Below are 21514 nucleotides of genomic sequence, written 5' to 3'. Positions count from 1 at the left end.
CATTGACTTGAACAAGTCAGGAAAGTCACTTGGAGCCATTTCAAAGTAGCTGCAGGTCCCAAGAGCAACAGTGCAAACAATTGTTTGTAAGTATAAAGTGCATGGCACTGTTTTGTCACTGCCACGATGAGGAAGAAAACGCAAGCTATCACCTGCTGCTGAGAGAAAATTGGTCAGGAGGGTGTAGATTCAACCGAGAATCACCAAAAAGCAGATCTGCCAAGAATTAGAAGCTGCTGGAACACAGGTGTCAGTGTCCACAGTCAAGCGTGTTTTGCATCTCCATGGACTGAGAGGCTGCCGTGCAAGAAGGAAGCCCTTGCTCCAAAAGCGGCACCTTAAAGTGCCTGTGACACGAAAAAGCATGTTTATTTCATAATACACGCGGTATTTTATGCCCCTGAATGATATGGGCCGCTTGGATGTGTGTGGAAGCGATCGCTATTTTTATTTAGTTTTTTGAATCCCGCGCCATGAAAATGAGTGACTTCCGGCTTCGGTCTTGCATTGAGGAGGAGGGCGCTGTGACGTGTACGGTAGAAGACGTCCTCTTCACGCTACAGTGTACTGTTGTGTATGAGGACGAAGGATTCAGCTGATTTTGCGGATTAATACGTTTATTTTTCGCATCACGCCAGCCAAACGGCTGCAGAAAAATCATTCTGTACGAGGGAGAGGCGTATGCGCCTTTTTGGAGTTTCAAAAGGTTCCCATTCACCGTGGATATTTACTGTGGGACCATTGGACTTATGAGGAAGTGAGTAAACATCTTGTTTTGTATTATGTCAAAAACGAATACAGCGATTACAAAGTAAACACTACAAACTTCCTTTAAATCAGTACTTCTCAAATGGTGGGGCGCGCCCCCCCAGGGGGGCGCAGAGCGATGCCAGGGGGGGCGCGAGTGACCTCGGGGAACATGCTTTTTTTTTTTTTTTTTTTTGCCGTACTAGAATAAAGTGTACTTGCACATCCACTCCGTGGGTGGCAGTGGCGCTCTCATTTTCAAAGTGCGTGCAGTATTTTTGAAGTAAGCAAGAGCACACGGAAGAGACTCATGCAGAGCTGGACTCACGCAGCGACCCACTGTCTTCTTCGGTTCTCACGTGTCCGGCAGAGAAGTGCCGTTTTCGGCTTGGGATCGTCACGACCACCGCCCTCACCTACGGTTCTCCCTCGGCCGCCGAGAATGCGCTTTTTTCGGGCCGTTTGCCTTTGACTTTTAATATAGTGGGAAATGAGGAAAGACCACTGTTTACTGAGTCTAAAAATGATTATAGCGGAGAAGCCAAATCAGTTAAGACGCCACTTAAAGACATTAGACCTCAATCTCATTGATAAGCTGCTTGATTGTTTTTCAGCGAAAATGTGCCGAATATTGCCAATTGTCACAATCGTCCCGCTTTGTCAGTGTTATATCAGTAAACCAGTGAGCACTGTGGTGAATCAGCGAAAATAAAAACTTTCCTTCTGTCCAAAGACTCCCCCCCCCCCCCCCCCCCCCTTCTATTCAGTTTTGTTTTTTTTCGGTCAAATTTTTTGGCATGTTGTCCTGAAGAGTAAATGTTTCTAATCAATTAGAATTTGTTATTATTTACTGATTTTATTACATTTTATTTTTCAGTATCAAATGGTCAAAAATGTACCTTGAGTGTATTTTTACAGTTTGGATGTGACTTTTTTTTTTTTTTAACTTCAGGCAAATTGATGCGCGTTAAGTCTTTTCTGTTACAAGCAACACAATGTTAAAAAAGTTATACTTTATTATAAGTTGATCTATGTTACATTTTTTTCTTTAATAGAAAAAAAAGTACACAATGTTAGGCTGAGGCGTACTTATAATAGTAATATAGACGAATGATACTATTTACAGTGGCGGCAGAGAGTTGGGGGGGCGCGAAACATTTACGTCTTCCTTGGGGGGGCGTAACAGAAAATAATTGAGAAGCACTGCTTTAAATGAAGGACTACTTACGTTTGATCATTGATAGGCATGTAAAAAGCTCTCCTAATGGTCATTAGCAGCACCACGTTAGCTGCACAACAAATCCAGCCACCCTCCTCCGGGGAACGAACTGTAAATTCTTCTCCGCCGGGCGGTTTGCCGATCCACTAAGACAATTGACAACCGGGTCGTCATGTCAAATAATCCAGGATAGTTATGTGTGATTTTCCACTTCGAAGACTTTAAAACATCACTCGGTTTGGGTTAGCATGTCGGCTAGCTGTCACGGCTTCTGGTTTGTTTACATTCTCCGAAGCCGGGGAAGGGAAATGACATATGTCCGATTTAGGTGCCATAAAATATCGTTCGGGAGGTGCGACAGTAAAGGTGAAGTCGACATTTTTGACCATTATGGAGTAATTTTGCCATGTCGTCCTGAATAAATGCATTTTTATTATTTCATATTCCATTCAGCACAATACTGTTATTTGTCATGAACATGCCATTTATTTAGCAATTGGGGAAAATACTTGGATAAAAAGAATATCCTGTAAAAATATTGAAGTAAAGAGACAAAAACAATGACATTTTGCCGCTCTCTTCGTCGCGTTTTCCTCGTTGTGAATAGTTCCCCCTCGACGGGCTGACTGATCCTTCTCAAGCCATTTATATAGCTATTGGGGAAAATACTTGGATAAAAAGAATATCCTGTAAAAATATTGAAGTAAAGAGACAGAAACAATGACATTTTGCCGCGCTCTTCGTCGCGTTTTCCTCGTTGTGAATAGTTCCCCCTCGATGGGCTGACTGGTCCTTCTCAAGCCATTTATATAGCTATTGGGGAAAAATACTTGGATAAAAAGAATATCCTGTAAAAATATTGGAGTAGAGAGACTGAAACAATGACATTTTGCGGCTCTCTTTGTCGCGTTTTCCTCGTTCTGAATAATTCCCCCTCAATGGGCTGAATAGTAAAACCGATGAGCCCAGTCTACCGCTGACGTCATCCACCTGTTGGGGACGCTAAAGCCCTATAATGGTAGGCGTGGCTAACCGGCAGATTAAAAGACTAATTTCTCGTCATCTGTGCTTTTCTAAATTGTTGTATATAGTCGAATCGACTCAAAATATGATTCTAATTCACATAATAATGCCATTTAAGACTTTTTTTTCTCGTGTCATATGCTCTTTAAGGCTCGACTGAAGTTTGCTGCTGATCACATGGACAAAGATAAGACCTTCTGGAGGAAAGTTCTGTGGTCAGACGAAACAAAAATCGAGCTGTTTGGCCACAATGCCCAGCAATATGTTTGAAGGAGAAAAGGTGAGGCCTTTAACCCCAAGTACACCATGCCTACCGTCAAGCACGGTGGTGGTAGTATTATGCTGTGGGGCTGTTTTGCTTCCAATGGAACTGGCGCTTTACAGAGAGTAAATGGGATAATGAAGAAGGAGGAATACCTTCAAATTCTTCAAGATAACCTAACGTCATCAGCCCGAAGATTGGGTCTTGGGCGCAGTTGGGTGTTCCAACAGGACAATGACCCCAAGCACACATCAAAAGCGGTAATGGAATGGCTAAATCAGGCTAGAATGAAGGTTTTCGAATGGCCTTCCCAAAGTTCTGACTTAAACCCCATTGAGAACTTGTGGACAATGCTGAAGAAACAAGTCCATGTCAGAAAGCCATCAAATTTAACTGAACTGCACCAATTCTGTCAAGAGGAGTGGTCAAAGATTCAACCAGAAGCTTGCCAGAAGCTTGTGGATGGCTACCAAAAGCGCCTAATTGAAGTGAAAATGGCCAAGGGACATGTTACCAAATATTAGCGCTGCTGTATGTATATTTTTGACCAAGAAGATTTGATCACTTTTTTCTGTTCACCCATAATAAAGTCATAAAAGAACCAAACGTCATCAATGTTTTTTGTGACAAAGAAGTATCTGTTCCAATCACTCTATCAGAGAAAAATCAGAGTTGTAGAAATAACTGGAAACTCAAGAGAGCTATGACATTATGTTCTTCACAAGTGTATGTAAACTTTTGACCACAACTGTACACAGCAATCTCCATAATTCATAGATGAACCCCCTTAGCCTGAATTAAACGTTATTATATGAATATAATGTTGTCATTGTGAGTCAACCAAAGTCTTCCCAAGCAGAGCTATTCAAGTCATCGGGTGGTATTTCTTCCAGATTTTATTTTCTTTCTTTTTTTTTTTTTTAAACCTGTCCTGTTCAGCTGTTTGGCACGGAGAATGGAAGTGTAAGTGCCCGGATGGTCTGAACAGTTTTAATGTTTCACATTCAGAGTCTGACATACTACCATTGTGATCATTCAACATACCTCGTTTATTAGGACAAAGCAGCGAACAGGAAGGGGTTATGGGGAAACAGAAGAAAACAAAGACATGAGAAGAAAGAAACACAAACAACAACAAGAAATACATTGAACGTCTACACTAACTACTAATATGTTGGTGCTATCGTCAGCTAGATGTATTTCCGGTTGACACCATGTGGGCACCTGTTGACCAGGGAAAGAGGGGGACAGGGGTGGGGGAGTCTATAAACTAAGTGATTGAAGATCTAGATTTTAATCTTGCATATATAACAATATATGACAAACCACCCAAAAAGTTGCAGTTTAAGTCTTTTTTTTTTTTCAATGATAAACCATATTTTGGACACTAATTAATTAATCATTTAAATTTGTTTTGTTCTTTGATAAAATGATAAACCATTTTACGGACACTTTTCAATCAATCAATCAATCAAAAAAAAAAAAAAAAGACAGAAAAGGCTAAATAATGGAACCTTTCTCAGGTGCCTTAGCCCCCAAAAAATCTCCAAACAGAAGATGATGTCACACCCACAATGAGCTGCAGATTTTTGCCGTTTGCAAGCATGCTATAGGCTTTCTATCCTTTTACTGCCGAACGTATCACATTTGATACACCTAAAATTTCATGATTTTGAAACTTATGAATTTTGAAGAATTTTGACATTTCTTTTTTAAAAAAAACAAACAAACAAAAAAAACGATGGATGCAAGTCAACGCATGCATCTGCAGGTTCCATGAGAAAATTAAATAGGATTTAGCAAGGGTTATAGATATTAGAGTGCTTATTAAACATATTCATTTTGACTTTTCTTTTTACAAATTTAAAAAAAAAAAGGTCTCACTAGGACCTTATTTTTCAAATTTTGGGATTCTCTGATAATTGCTTCATGTTGCAGGTATTTAAGGGCTATTCTCTTGTTGCTATGTGACTGTTCTGTCATTCTGTCAACATGTAATAGCTAGCGCAGTACTAGAAAGCTAGACATGATCACCAATTCTGGTTGTGATGTCACAACCAGAACTGCATTGTTTTTGGTGGAATAACTATGAAATGGTAATAAGTAGCTATTTGAGTCCTAAGTTCTTTATCTACAGTAGGGCAAATATGTATTTAGTCAGCCACTAATTGTGCAAGTTCTCCCACTTGAAAATATTAGAGAGGCCTGTAATTGTCAACATGGGTAAACCTCAACCATGAGAGAGAGAATGTGGGAAAAAAACCTGAAAATCACATTGTTTGATTTTTATAGAATTTATTTGCAAATCATGGTGGAAAATAAGTATTTGGTCTATACCAAAAGTTCATCTCAATACTTTGTTATGTACCCTTTGTTGGCAATAACGGAGGCAAAACGTTTTCTGTAACCCGTCACAAGCTTTTCACACACTGTTGCTGGTATTTTGGCCCATTCCTCCATGCAGATCTCCTCTAAAGCAGTGATGTTTTGGGGCTGTCGTTGAGCAACACAGACTTTCAATTCCCTCCTCACTCCGTGGCGTCAAAATGATAACAAAAACGGGGAGCAACAATCCCAGAACCACACGGGGGGACCTAGTGAATCACCTACTGAGAGCTGGGACCACAGCAACAAAGGCTACTATCAGTAACACAATGCGCCGCCAGGGACTCAAATCCTGCACTGCCAGATGTGTCCCCCTGCTGAAGAAAGTACACGTCCAGGCCCGTCTACGGTTCGCTAGAGAGCATTTGGATGATCCAGAAGAGGACTGGGAGAATGTGTTATAGTCAGATGAAACAAAAATAGAACTTTTTGGTAGAAACACAGGTTCTCTTGGTTGAGGAAAAAGAGTACTGAATTGCACCATACCCACTGTGAAGCATGGGGGTGGAAACATCATGCTTTGTGGCTGTTTTTCTGCAAAGGGACCAGGACGACTGATCTGTGTAAAGGAAAGAATGAATGGGGCCATGTATCGAGGGATTTTGAGTGAAAATCTTCTTCCATCAGCAAGGGCATTGAAGATGAGACGTGGTTGGGTCTTTCAGCATGACAATGATCCCAAACACACAGCCAGGGCAACAAAGGAGTGGCTATGTAAGAACCATTTCAAGGTCCTGGAGTGGCCAAGCCAGTCTCCAGGTCTCAACCCTATAGAAAATCTGCGGAGGGAGTTGAAAGTCCGTGTTGCCCAGCGATAGCCCCAAAACATCACTGCTCTAGAGGAGATCTGCATGGAGGAATGGGCCACAATACCAGCAACAGTGTGTGAAAAGCTTGTGAAGAGTTACAGAAAACGTTTGGCCTCCGTTATTGCCAACAAAGGGTACATAACAAAGTATTGAGATGAACTTTTGGTATTGACCAAATACTTATTTTCCACCATGATTTGCAAATAAATTCTTTAAAAATCAAACAATGTGACTAAATACTTATTTGCCCCACTGTACATGTAAATATACATGAATGTTCTAATTTTTTGACATTGTCACCATTTCATAACATCTTTATTAAGACTGGCCCATTAGAGTACCTGCACTCACTTCGCACTTAACAATATCAACATTTGGTATCGTACAAGTGTAGCACTACATGACTCAGGAGTCAATTATAATTATATACAGTATATATTGAATTTGATAACTTTTTTTTTCCATTATTAATATTTTTCCCCATACTATATTTATGTATAAATTAGGGCTGTCAAAATTATCGCGTTAACGCGCGGTAATTAATTTTTTAAATTAATCACGTTAAAATATTTGACGCAATTAACGCACATGTCCCGCTCAGACAGTATTCTGCCTTTTGGTAAGTTTTACAGCAAGGCTTTTTGTGCTGTCTAACAGCGAACTCTTGTGGTCGCTTTGCGACATGGTTTATTGTTGTCTTGCCAGTTCAATATGGCTGCACGACGTCTCGGGCTGACGCCTACGTTATAATGTTGTGCTTATATGATCCTTGGACAAGATTTTTCCGTAAGTATGGTTGTTGTAAATAATGCACATATTATGTTAGTAAGCGAAATGTTATATTTTTTGTATGAGACGCTTTTTGTTTATGTTTTGTGAACCTGTATAGCGTGCTAAGCTAACGTTGTTGCTAATGCAATGCTTGTGTACTTTTTTTTTTGTAGTTTTACGACAGTCTAAAGAGGACAATGGTTTGAGGCCATTTTATTAATAAATCAAATGAAAAAGAAAGAAGTCTGATTATTATGGTGTCGTTCACTAGCTGTCTAGCTTTGGAAAAAGTAGACGCTTCAGAGTGAGGACAGCATAGACAGATTTAAATGACAGTAGAGTGAAATGCCCACTACAGTCCTTATGTACCGTATGTTGAATGTATATATCCGTCTTGTGTCTTATCTTTAACATTCCAACAATTTATTTTACAGAATATATATATAATTTACAGAAAAATATGGCATATTTTATAAATGGTTTGAATTGCGATTAATTACGATTAATTAATTTTTAAGCTGTAATTAACTCGATTAAAAATTTTAATCGTTTGACAGCCCTAGTATAAATGTATACATTAATAAGACGCTAATAAAACCAAAATGAATACAATTTAAATGAATAAAGCTGCTTTATTTCATCATATTGAACTCAAAGATAGATGTCCAATTCATTTAAACTGAGAGGATGGCTGAGAAGGCTCATCTTTCACAGCGACCGATGGCGCTAGACGTCCAATCCATTTAGACGGGGAAAACATGCTTGAAAACTATATCTTTAAAAGGTTGCTGATATTTCGGAAAAAAAGTTCAAACACTGTATAACAAACACACGGCACCAAAAACCCCTAAAATTAAATGAAAAAAAAAACATTTTGACAACTTGTAACACATAAGCCACTGTTGACGGTGATATGACGTGCAACCCATCTGAACTAATTAATCATCAACATTTTTTTTGTGCAGTATCAGTCTAAGACTGACCAAAGAGCGGTATGTTTGACAAGGCTTTCAGTCCTTCCCTATGTGCGCCACTGAAAGGCCACATGACTTATTTATGCTGATGGATTTTCCCTGTACTCGCCTGTACCAGCTTGTACTCGGCTGTAATATACGTACGCCGACCCGTTACCTTGTTTTCCCCAAACTCAGTGATTCTCACTTGACTTTGTAGCGCCATCCGTTGATTGCTTGTCACCCTAGCCAACCCCTACTCTCACAAATGGTGAAGTCCAGAACTGTCTCATAACTATAACCCAAATCTTAAATACAGTGGGGCAAATAAGTATTTAGTCAACCACTAATTGCGCAAGTTCTCCCACTTGAAAATATTAGAGAGGCCTGCAATTGTCAGCGTGGGTAAACCTCTTCCATTTTCTAATATTGCTTCCACAGTTGATTTCTTTACACCAAGCAAAGAGTGAAGAGTTACAGAAAACGTTTGGCCTCCGTTATTGCCAACAAAGGTGATGTGGGAAAATATTACATTATGCTTTTGTGATGTATGATTGCTTCTGTGACATAGATTGTAACAACTTCTATTGTTTTTCACCTTGTTCCCGTAGATAACTTGTTTTGCACCATAGTATTGTTTTACTACACGCCTGGGTCACATAGATATAACTTGTCTTGCACCCATAATATTTACCATTTGTTGGCATCTGTTGCAGCACAGCTCATTTGTCCCATGTGAAAAGCCCTTTTTCAAGGGGGCTGAACCAAAAGTAGCTTAAATGTTTGTGATTGGACGGGGCCGCGCCGCTCGGGGGCGGAAGTTGGCCTCTCCACCTCCGAGAGGTGCGTCCTTACAAAACCGGACATTTCCGGGCGACCCGTGAAGTCCGCCAGCGGGTCACGTACGGATCGCCTGGCTTTGTCCTTTTGCCGCTTTACTGGAGTGTTGTTGGCTTCCCACTCGTTTGTCACGGTAAGCAATTTTCATTTCTAAAGGACAACTAGTTGTGCTGTAACGTAACGCGGGGATTCTGAGATTGACAAACTCAAAACTAGCATCACGTTACCATTTGTTTGCTTGTTTTTGATATCTGTTTGCTTGCTTTTTTGGGATTGTGATCAATAAATCTCATTTATTCTGCATTTTCTAATCAATAAACATCGTCTATTGAGCAAAAGTGTGCCTGTTACTGATTCACCGCGAACCTGGAAATTTCGGAAAACAAAAGGGTACATAACAAAGTATTGAGATGAACTTTTGGTATTGACCAAATACTTATTTTCCACCACGATTTGCAAAGAAATTCTTTAAAAATCAAACAATGTGATTTTCTGTTTTTTTTCCACATTCTGTCTCTTATGGTTGGGGTTTACCCATGTTGACAATTACAGGCCTCTCTAATCTTTTCAAGTAGGAGAACTTGCACAATTGGTGGTTGACTAAATACTTATTTGCCCCACTGTATGTTTTAGTCTTGTCTGGACTAAACCATCACACCACATTGTGCAGTTTGGTCCAAAGTAAAACATTACCGAAGAACCATTTTTAGGATATTTTCTCAATGAGTAAACTGTCACCTCAGCAACTGTCATTTCAAGATTTGCAGCTGCAAGTTGTGTTTGAGCTTTTTGTTAGCAGGTCCATCATAAGCATTGCAAAAACAGCCAAAAAATGTTAAAAGTAAAAAATGAGCATTCACATCCAGTCCTCTAATTTTAAATTAATTGGACGTCTATGTCAATGTATAGCATTGAGTTAAAAGCAAATATTCTTATTTATTTTCTAACATCTGGAAAGTTATTTTCGGTTACGATTTTTTAAATAAAAAAAAAAAAAAAAAAGTGAAACTACATCAACTATTCTTTTTATATTATTTAATTTTTAAAGGGAACTTCGGACTTAAGACTCTTACTAAGATATGTTATTAGAAACACATCAAATATTGCCATTGATTTAAAAATCGACAATATTTAGTACATTTTTGGACCTATGGAGGGTGCCATGTTTTAAGCGTGCAATGGATGCTCGGGGTTATGACATACAGTCCCTGACAAAAGTCTTGTCGCTTATCCATTTTGGAGAAACAATTGCTAATAACTTGACTTTTAATTATTTAATTGGTTTCAGAAATGGCTCATATGAAAGCTAAGACCCTCCCAAATGATGTTGAATGTACAAAAATATATTTGCTTCACTGAAAAAAGATTTATCATTTAATGAAGAGATAAAGGTCAAATTTTGGCAAAACAAAAGTTTTGTCGCCTACAGAAAGTAGTGTGAAAATTGAACAAAAAATGTACTTCAAATACAAAAATATGTTACATAACATAAGCGAATTAAGTAGTGGTGCTGTGAGATCCAAATTTTAATATTTTGTACGACTTTCATGGGCTTGAAGGACTGCATCCATGCGGTTCGGCAAGGATTCATACAATTTATTGATGAAGTCATCAGGAACATCAAAGAAAGCAGTCTTGCATGCCTCCCAGACTTCATCAACATTCTTGGTTTCGTCTTCCATGCTTCATCTTTCATCCTGTTCATGTCTGGTGACTGGGCTGGCCAGTCCTGGAGGATCTTGATCTTCTTTGCCTTGAGGAACTTTGAGGTAGAGATTGAAGTATGCGATGGATGCATCCTGCTGCAGAATTTGTCCCTTTTTATGGTTAGGAATGTAAGAGGCAGCTAAGATATGTTGATATTTCAGACTATTTATGTTGCCTTCCACCCTGCAGATCTCTCGCACACCCCCATACTGGATGTAACCCCAGACTATGATTTTGCCACCACCAAACTTCATTGTTTTCTGAGTGAATCTCAGATCCATGCAGGCTCCAGTAGGTCTCCTGCAATATTTGCGGCGACTGTGGTGTAATTCAATGGAAAAATCCACCTTTTGCCACAAAACAGTGAAGTTTGTTGGTGGCAAAATCATGGTCTGGGGTTACATCCAGTATGGGGGTGTGCATGTTGATTAACTCTGGGAGGCATACAAGAGTGCTTTCTTTAATGTTCTTGATGACATCATTGATAAATTGTATGAACCCTTGCCGAACCGCATGGATGCAGTCCTTCAAGCCCATGGAAGTCATACAAAATATTAAATTTGGATCTCACAGCACCACGACTTAATTCGCTTATGTTATGTAACATATTTTTGTATTTGAAGTACATTTTTTGTTCATTTTTCACACTACTTTCTGCAGGCGACAAAACTTTTGTCTTGCCAAAATTTGACCTTTATGTCTTCATTAAATTATCAATCTTTTTTTAGTGAAACAAATATATTTTTGTACATTCAACATCATTTGGGAGGGTCTTAGCTTTCATATGAGCCATTTCTGAAACCAAGTGAATTATTAAACGTCAGGTTATTAGCAATTGTTTCTACAAAATGGACAAGTGACAAGACTTTTTTCAGGGACTGTAGATTGTCACTGTCGTTCGACGAATACTAGCGGGTTACTGCAATTCTTTCAACACATGCGCTCATTGGTTAAAAGGGGCAAGTACGGTACATACTTTTTGTTTTTTTATTGAGTCTTTTATTACCGTTTTGTTGCCTCAAAATACATATTGCATGTGTTTCCCTGTCATAATTTTAAACATTGTATTGTTGTAGCTTTAAAGCAGATTGTTGATCTGTTGACCACATTAGTCACATAGCATATTTAAACCACCCTTATTTGATGTTACTACGTTTAAGTATTTTCTTAAGGCACAGTAGTACTTTGGGTGTCAAATTCGCCGGTATTTTTTTCCCTACTATCGTCTCGTCCCGTCTTTCCTTTTCATTTTGTGTTTGCTGCTTGTTTTGTGAAATATCAACAGTGCTGTTATGCTCATTAATGTTCCTCTCAGGTTCAAATTGAAAGGTCTGAAAAGACGACATGTTTATGTCGCTAGCGTCATACTCTGGAAGCCCGGCAGCGTAACCATGTGACGTCACCGCCCTTCGACGTTAACAAATATGGCGACCTACTAGTTAAACTAATTTTATAAATTGTACAAAAACGAAAACATCAAGAGGGGTTTCAATATCAAATTATTTTAACTCATTATTTAACTAACTCTTTTAAGAAACACAAGTCTTTCTATCCTTCGATTCCCGCGTAATTCGGAAGTACCCCTACAAAATAACTATAAAAAAGGGTAAAAGTATTGTATTTTGTTTAATGATGGATACACTGCCCTCTGGTGGCAGCATTGTGTCTGGCTTGAGTGTATGACTGACGAGCAGACTCGTGTGACATGGATAAAGGACATCTGTGCTCTAGTTTATTCCACAAAAGGCTGTAAGTTGTTTCAGCTAATATATGTTCGTGTATGCATTTGTAATTATGTTAGCTAGTTTATGAACTTTTGTGTGAGCAATTTCTACTACAATTGGAAATACGCTAGCAATCATAGCATTTAAGATACTGGGTCTTTGTTAGGCTAATTAGGCTAATTTAATCTACTAAATTTATATATTGATCAGACTAGATGGACGTTTGAACACCAATTGTTTTGTGTCAAGTGTTTTATTGTTAAAATACGTGTCGTTTTGAACATAAGTGTACAAGTGTGTTACAGCTTTACAAATTGTCAAAGGTGAAGGAAGTCAGAAGCTTCAAAAAGCACAATCGCTGTTAGGTTTTGTGTTGGGTTTCTTCTAGTGTGACTTGTCTCTGTGATTGCCCATTGATTTCACCTGTTGCGCCTTCTCCTAGTGTATCCTGCAATCTGCATCCTACTGTGTTACCCAGCTGTTCCTCGCAGTCTCGTTACCCCTTGTCTGCGTGTGTGTGTATATAAGCACCCAGTTTCTTGTCACTCCTTGTTGCGTCATTGTCAAAGTCTGTCTACGTCCATGTCCACATTCTGGTCAGCATTCTCGTGTCTCTCCAAGCCCTCGTGTTCCCCTCAGTAAGTTTTGATACCCAGCCTTTTGTTAGTAACCTGAGTTTTGTTTGCCGCTGTGTTTTTGGGAATCTTGTCATTATTTGTTGGTACTTTGTTTTTCGCTTGCCATAATTAAATCATTTTGCACCGTCAATCTGCCTCGCCTCCTTTCCCTGCATATGGGTCCACATACCAGCTGCTTGCCGTTTCTTGATGATTGCCTTGTTTGCTGTCTGCGCACCCGTCGGGGGGGGCAAACGGGTATTTTGGTGAATGACCCTTATTTTATTTCACTTTACATTCACATATTTCTTTTTTATTTAAATCCTTGTCTGATTATATATTCTACTCGATATATACTTAAAAACTTTAACATATTAAATATTTCAATTTTTTTTTTTTGTTGCCTTTTTTGCACAGCGCCCCCCCCCCCCCCTTCTGTCTTAGCAGAGAAGGGTTTGACCCCGCAGAAAAGAAAAGAAAAAAGAAAGATGAAGATCATAGAGGTGAACGAGAAAAAATGATTGTTTTTAAAAGGGGGACAAGAAGCCAGAGAATTAGGGCGAGAGTTGGCTGTGTAAAGTGATGTCGGCAGGTGAACAACCGCCGCTAACACTGAACGCTTACATTCGCGATCACCGTGAACAAAGCCCGATTCCAGTCTGTCACCGGCCGCTTGTTGCCTATTGAGCTCCGTTATGACAAGACATGCTGCTTGAGTTGAGCCGAGGAGAGAACAGGTGATGGGAGATCAGGGATATATGTTAGTCTGTGGGGAGCAAGTGCGCGAGGCTGAACAGACTTTGGTAAGGCGACGCATTTGCTTGTCTTTGCCAGTGACTGTAGCTGGAGGAGAGCGAGCCTTCAGTAAAATAAAAATAATAAAAAACTACCTACGCTCCACCATATCACAGGGCAGGCTTAACAACCTAGCCATTGAGCCTGAGCTTGCTCAAAAACTGGATTTCACTGATGTTATAAATGACTTTGCTGTCAAAACATCTAGGCGCGTCACTGTTTGAGGGCTTGATAACCCCAGGGATGGAGGGGGCAGGCACAGGATGTTTAGTTATACTGTTTTGTTTTTTTTTGCCAAGCAGGCAGGAATAGCACTCTCAGTTGTATTGTACTGTGGCCTGCATGGGACAATAGATGGAAATTGTTTATATTGTGTCACATCACATTACGGTCTGTTAAATTTAACTGTCCATCTCAAATTAAATACATCACATTACGGGCTGTTAAATTTAACTGTCCATCTCAAATTAAATAATTAGAAAATTTACACTGTCATTGCTTGCCAAGCGTTAAAAGTACTGCGTATGTTGTCGTGACACGCTGGTGGGCGGCCCTATAATGGTCTCTTGTCTCCGGGCCCCTGCAAGTCCGTTGACAGCCCTGGCTGTCTGTAAAGCTGAACAACTTCACATTCAGTGAGGACAGAACACGTCTGTACTAAAGTACTGTTTGCGCGACTTAATTAAAAAAAAAAAAAAAAAAAGACTGGAGAAGACAAAATTTGACAAAAGTCAAAATTGAGTACGTCATAATCCAGGGACTACCTGTAGTTTAATAAAAAGATAAAACTGCAGTTATTCTCTTTATTTAAAATGCTTGTTCTTTTTTTTTTTTAAATTTAATATATGTTGTTGATGCTATTTATTTATTATTCATCAACTAATTTTTTTAATCAACTTGTATGATTTTGTTGTATTTTGTTTATTTATTTTAGTTTATTTTTTTATTTTTTTAATAACTGAGACCTGGCGTTCATATATGTGGACATTACATTTTGGATCATGTTGTATACCAAAAAAATAATAGTCTGGCCTACTTGACGTAAACTGTGATGTTCATATTATATGTGGATGCCGAGAGTTAAAACTTTTTTTTTTTAAATTTCCAAAAATTCACTTGCCCATAAGGGCATTATTCCCAAAAGTGCCCAAATAAGAAAAGCCAAATAAGCTAAAACGTTAATTATGGCTTTGGAAGTGGGGAGGGGGGTAAAAAAACATCCCAAACCTTTTTAGAAGTTGCCGTTATGAATTATTGAAGTCACTGAACAAGTGGGGCAAAGCCACAGCAGCCTTCGGATAAATAAATTACAACCTAATACCGGAGGTGGCAAAAGTACTTACAGTTAAGTCCAAGTACATAAGCTTGTGTAGAAATAAGCATTTAATTTAACCCCTTTACTCTAAAAAATTGCAAAAATCTTCTAAGGACATATATTTATAGACTTCACTATCAGTTGACAAGGTAACTCCCGCAAACATTGCGCCATGCCTTCACGTTGGGGGCCGACCTAGGCAGAGCGGAGTTGGATTTTACTGTAATAAACTTAGGTGGATACAGGACTGTCAAGAGAAATTTGGTCGAGGATTCAAGGTAATTATTATATAAAAGAGCCCCATGCATTCACTTTCAACTTAAAAAGCTCTTTTGTTTTGTAACAGCTGCCGCCACATTGGATTACTCAATAACGTAATTTTGGCTTGAAATATTTACGTAAAATGAATGATAACTGCTCTGTTTCTTGCTTTCACCAAGAATCTAGACTGTACTGTGTTCATATCTATAGAAATTCCGGTGATGTTCGCATTTACTTGCAAGAATTTTCAACTTTTCAAATTTTCTTTGTTTTGTGATGGCCGACATCTTGTATCCATACATAGTAGCGCAAGTTTACGTTCAAATGCTCAGGTAATTTTTGGCCAACTGCCCATTTTTTGGCATAAAAGTAGTAATTTAGACATTTCTGTGTCCATACAACACAAAATTCACCTTTTACGTGTTTTATGTAACAGTTCAATCTAAAAACGACGAGGGCCAGATAAACCTAAATAAGTTGTTTCTAGAAAAATGCAAATTTTGCTTTTGTTGAGTAAAATTAAGAAGATTTTGCATGCTTTCCTCAAGTATTAAGTTTCTGATGTGAAAATGGAATGATTTAGTAGCTGTTAAAAACTTGCACTAAAAAAAATTAAGTCGCTATTTTGGGCAAAAAGTTATACATGTTAAATATTGCTATTGAGCCTGAAAATACCTGTATAGGTAATTATCTCTGCATTTGGTGGGTTTTATGCATCTAGCGTAAAGTTTGAGAATTTTATAGCCATTTTAAGTTTTGTTATACTTGCATTAAAAAAACAATCGGGATTTTATTAGGGAACGACTTTGAATTTTGTTATTTCGCTGCTCATGGAGACTCATATATGCCTAGGGGAGGTGCCTGTTTTGGTTTTAGGTCGCTAGCGGCTTTGGTTTTGAAAATATTAGAATTTTTAAGGTTTTGAAAATAGCCCCCCTACACATCAGCCCTTAGCCCCGTGTCCCTAATTTTTCACTTTTAGTACAAAAATTTAAGGAGCATTTTCCTGAAAAAAAGTAAAGAAAAATGTGTTTACATGTATTTCTACTCAAGTATTTTCTGACTTGAGTCAATTTTACATATCTTTAAAAATGTTTAAATTAAAGCTGTCCCGATCGATCAGGATGATCACGTCATTTTCAAAGTATCGGAATCGGCAAAAAAATATCGGACATGCCTTTTTTAATATAGACAGTATATGTATATATTTTTTAATTAAATCGTTTTGTAATTGTATTTAACGTTACAGACAAAATGACTTACAAGTAGGGCTATCACATTTATCGCGTTAACGGTGGTAATAACATTGAAATATTTACCGCATGCACTGCACTACCCACTCACGCATTGTCGCGTTGAATCTATAATGGCACCATTTTACGTATACATAGAGCTAAAAGGCAACGTAAAATGAGTAGAGAGAATTCTGGCAGCCTTTGAAGCCTTTTTTCAATAGGCTAAAGCCTTACAATCCCTCTCTCAACAATTAGAAATATCGAGTGGGGCAATGTGGGGAAAAAGGTAGTAGTTCATCTTTTTCTTAACACACTATGTAATTTTCCAAAGCAGAGAAGATATATCAATTGGTACCACTACGCACAGTCATGGTTGCACTTCCTATCATGCATTTGGGCAGAAGTTAAATGCCTACAGTATCATTTACTGAAAGCTCAACAAATACACGAGATGGCAATATTTAGTCACAATATACAAAGTCACATTTATCCTTTAAGAATTACAAGTCTTTCTATCCGTGGATCCCTCTCACAGAAAGAATGTTAATAATGTAAATGCCATCTTGATGATTTATTGTCATAATAAACAAATACAGTACTTATGTACTATATGTTGAATGTATAAATTCGTCCGAGTTTTATTCATTTTTTTTCTTAATGCATTGCCAAAATGTACAGTATATGATCGGGAAAAATTATCGGGAATGATTGGAATTGAATCGGGAGCAAAAACAAAAAAAGCAGTCGGATCTGGAAATATCGGGATCGGCAGATACTCAACCTAAAACGATCGGGAGCAAAAAAACATGATCGGAACAACCCTAGTTTAAATAGTTGAGTATGTTTGTTGAAGAAAAATCTACTGGAATACGTACATATTACAAAAACTGTACAAACAACTGTACTTGATATTCCCAGCTCTTAGTACAAACAACAACAAAAATTTGATGAACTTAAATTTTCTTGTGTGATAATCTATTTACAAAAGAAAAACATGTTTTGTACAAAAGACTCGAGTAGAGTCATCATGTACAAAACGTTGTTCCTCTACTTACTGTATTTCCTGACAACTTAAGAACAACTATGGAGTAGAAATATTTTTGAAAGTGCAGGGCTGGCAGCAATTATTCACAGCCAGCCCCTCCCAGTCCAAATAGATCGGACGCAAATCACTATCAATAGCAGCAAAAAAAAAAGTACGGTATGACGGTGCTGAAGATTTTTTTGTTTTCAGACATTTAAATTGTTTCTCCCTACTACTCTCACTGCCGAATAGATTCAAAGGAAAGTGACCCCCAAGTGGGGGCGGGCAGGTGACCCCAATTGGTACCTTGCAACTGCCTGAAGCGTCCATCCAGGATGGAGTTGAAGTAAATATTGGAGGCGCTGGAGCTGAGCCAGCGCGCCCGTTTCACGCCGCGGGGGGCGGACAAGGAAGATGACGAGGATGAGGAGGGAGACAACGGGTGACAAGAGGGCGTCGGTGAAAGGACGGGGACCAGCCCCGGCAGGCTGAGCGGCACCTGCGGGAAGATGGTGCCGTTCCTCTCCGGGTGGTGCTCCCGCCGCTTGGCCCGGCCGACCCCGGGCGCCTTCCTGAGGGCCCGGTGCGCCGGCGGGGTGCTCCGGCTGCGCACGGGGGCATCGTTCTCAACCGGCGGGTGGCGTCGAGCCTCTTTGGTGTCCTGGACCTTCAGACTGATCCTCACGTCGCGCAGTCCGTGCTGGCTGACGGTGGGGGCCGCCCGCAGCAGGCACGGGCTACTCATCTTCGCCCCGACGCCCGCCCGCCCAAAGCCACCGACAAATGCTGGAGCCGATTCCACGTCTCGCCTCTCCTCCGTCTCCTGACTCTCTGTCCTCTTTTCCGACTGCCGACTCCTCCCTCCCTGTGTTCCTCCCTCCTCCTCCTCATCTTCACCACTCATGCGATGATGCTGCCACTCTTGAGACCGCAGCCAGCCTTCAACTCTCATCTACCTTTTTCCCTGCTTTGACATGCAAAGAAACTACTCCCATTCTGTACAATTCACAAGTAGGCCAGTAATAAAATACAGGCTTAAAGGTAAGCATATTATGTAATATCCTTGTACTTACAATTTAACTTCTCTAATTATTACTCCCATTTAATCATAATTTTCAATATGTGTAATGTCACACTGAGGTCCATAAATAATTAATTTGCTGCAATTGACAGCAGTAGACTTTCAATCCTATGGAATGGGAAGGGTGGCAGCTAGAGATCGGGTCCGATCACGTCATTTTCAAAATATCGGAATCGGCAAAAAAATATCGGCCATGCCTTTTATATATATATATTAAGGCTGGGACTTTACGCATTAATTTCGATTAATTAATTATAAAGCTTTTAACGCGTTAAAAATTTTAACGCAATTAATTGTTTCAGTTCCATTTGTCCGCATGCGGAACCTTCCTACTCATGTGTTTCTGGTACGCCGGTAAATCTGACGCACACAAACAAACGCTAACAGCAGCAGTGATGGGAGGCGACATTTTATTTGGATAGTTAGGGGCTAGTTTTCCCCTATAAAACGCATCCTGATGGGACAATGGACAAGAGCATTGTTTTGTGCAAGCTGCCGACGCGGTCGCGCGCCTTCCTCGTCCCCCTCTTCCCGCCCGCCCTTTAACCAGGGCGCGGCGGCGGTGAGGGTCCCGGCGCGGTCGGCTTGGCGGTCACGGTTGCACCCGGTGGGCTGCCTCGGCCGGTGCTTGTGCAAGCTGCTATTCGATGACGAAAAGCAGACCAAAGAAGACCGATTGAAGTCTGTCGAGTATGTTGGTTTGACACGGGACCACTGGACTTTCTTGAGCAATTCTAACTATCTCGGAGTGACCGCACATACAATACAAGTTTCGTCCTGACTGTGCAAAAAGCCAACAACAGACGCTAAACAGTAAACTGTGCAGACCAGTTTTTTTTTTCGGTAGTTGAGTCCTGGGAGATTGAACGAAAAGTCACAACAATTGGTATGGATTGTTGAATAACTTAATGTTGAAGTGTTGCACTTTGTTATTTTCTTGCAGTTTAATTATCAGTGTTTACATTTCTATATTTGAAAGAAAATATTTGGCAATATTTTATGCCTCATAGTTTTATCTTGTAACTACTGAAAAGTAGTTATGTTTACAGTTAAAAAACAGTAACTATCTAAAGAAAAATGTTTTCAAAGAACATAAATAATCCGGGTGCCTGAAACACTTTAAACCTGAATAGCTGTATGAGCACTTTGACCAATTGTATGCTGATGACATTACATATTAATAGTAATAAGTTTGTTGTTAAGCTCATTCATTCATTCATTCATTCATTCATTTTCCATGCCGCCTATTCTCAAAAAGGCTTTTTTTATTGAGAACACGATTTGTTTTGTCAATATATGGTTTTCAATTAGAATGCGATTAATTTCGATTAATTAATTACAGACCCTGTAATTAACTCGATTAAAAATTTTAATCGAGTCCCACCACTAATATATATATATTTTTTTTTATTAAATCGTTTTCTAACTGTATTTAACGTTACAAACATAATATGTTACACTCATCCAGAGTCTTTAGTTTAGGCTTAAGGTAGGGTTATCAAATTTATACCGATAACGGCGGTAATTAATTTTTTTAATAATGTATCACGTTAAAATCGTTAATGCAATTAATGCATGCGCTGCACGACCCACCCACGCATTGTCGCGCTCAATCTGTAATGGCGCCATTTTACCTATATAGAGAGATAAAAGGCAGTGTAAAATGAGTAGAGTGAATTTTGGCGGCCTTTGGAGCCTTTTTTTAATTGGCTAAAGCCTCACAATCCCTCTCCCTATGATTAGATATATCATGAGAAGCAATGTAGGGAGGCAAGGTAGCAAATGATCTATTTCTTAACACCTTATATTATTACCCAACGCAGACAAGATATAGCAATTGATAGCCCTACGCACAGTCATGGTTCCACTTCCCATCATGCATTGGGCATGGCTACAGTATCATTTACTGAAAGCTCAACAAATACACTAGATGGCAATATTTAGTCACAATATACAAAGTCACAAGTCTTTCTAATTTTCTATCCGTGGATCCCTCTCACAGAAAGAATGTTAATAATGTGAATGCCATCTTGAGGATTTATTGTCATAATAAACAAATACAGTACTTATGTACTGTATGTTGAATGTATATATTCGTCCGAGTTTTATTCATTTTTTTCTTAAAACATTGCCAAAATGTATATGATCGGGAAAAATTATCGGGAATGATTGGAATTGAATCGGGAGCAAAAAAAAAAAAAAAAGCAACCGGATCGGGAAATATCGGGATCGGCAGATACTCAAACTAAAATGCTCTGGATCGGATCGGGAGCAGAAAAAACAACCCTATAAAAAAGTCTTTTTTCAAACTTGAGTCTTGAAAAAGGGGGGGTCGTCTTAAAATCAGGGCCGTCTTTTATTCGGGCCAATATGGTACGTTAAGAAAAATGAAAAACGAACTATCTTTTGTTAGAATAAAAACTTTTAAACTGTATCTCGTTATGACTCAGGATTTCCAACCTTCCGCTTTATTCCCGCTCAACTGTCCACCAAAAATATTCAAATTTGAAAATCCCACTAGCGGTTGCATAGGTGCTTCGCCGCAGTCAAGGTTCAAAGTGGAAAATTCCGACAAGCCGTCAGCCGGCGAACCGGCAGCTGTACGTGTCTGTCAAGAAGGGAATCATTCCAGGAATGCAAGTGGCAGAGGTAGAGGACTCGCGCCACACGAGTTGACTCGACCTAAGTCACCAATTTTGGGACTTGCTGCGACATGACAACCGGAAGACAAGTGTTCACACACACA

At 39.3% G+C, this 21514-nt stretch overlaps 1 protein-coding gene across 3 annotated transcripts in view; it reads right to left on the bottom strand.

Moving 5' to 3' along the window:
• sptb (spectrin, beta, erythrocytic) overlaps positions 1-21514 on the bottom strand; it is a 114375-nt gene that overhangs the window by 83014 nt on the left and 9847 nt on the right. Inside the window, exon 1 of one of the 3 annotated variants that reach the window (XM_057859089.1) lies at positions 17994-18739. The exons of the other annotated variants lie outside the window; for them this stretch is intronic. Within the exon in view, the coding sequence (XP_057715072.1) occupies positions 17994-18639 (646 nt within the window). The 5' untranslated portion in view covers positions 18640-18739. Of the gene's footprint in view, positions 1-17993; positions 18740-21514 lie in introns of those variants that run through there. 3 annotated transcript variants of the gene reach the window in all.

Source organism: Corythoichthys intestinalis, chromosome 15, assembly GCF_030265065.1.
Source record: "Corythoichthys intestinalis isolate RoL2023-P3 chromosome 15, ASM3026506v1, whole genome shotgun sequence".
NCBI lineage: Eukaryota > Metazoa > Chordata > Actinopteri > Syngnathiformes > Syngnathidae > Corythoichthys > Corythoichthys intestinalis.
The sequence above is the reverse complement of the archived record's forward strand: the minus strand, read 5'-3'. Positions and strand labels throughout refer to the sequence as shown.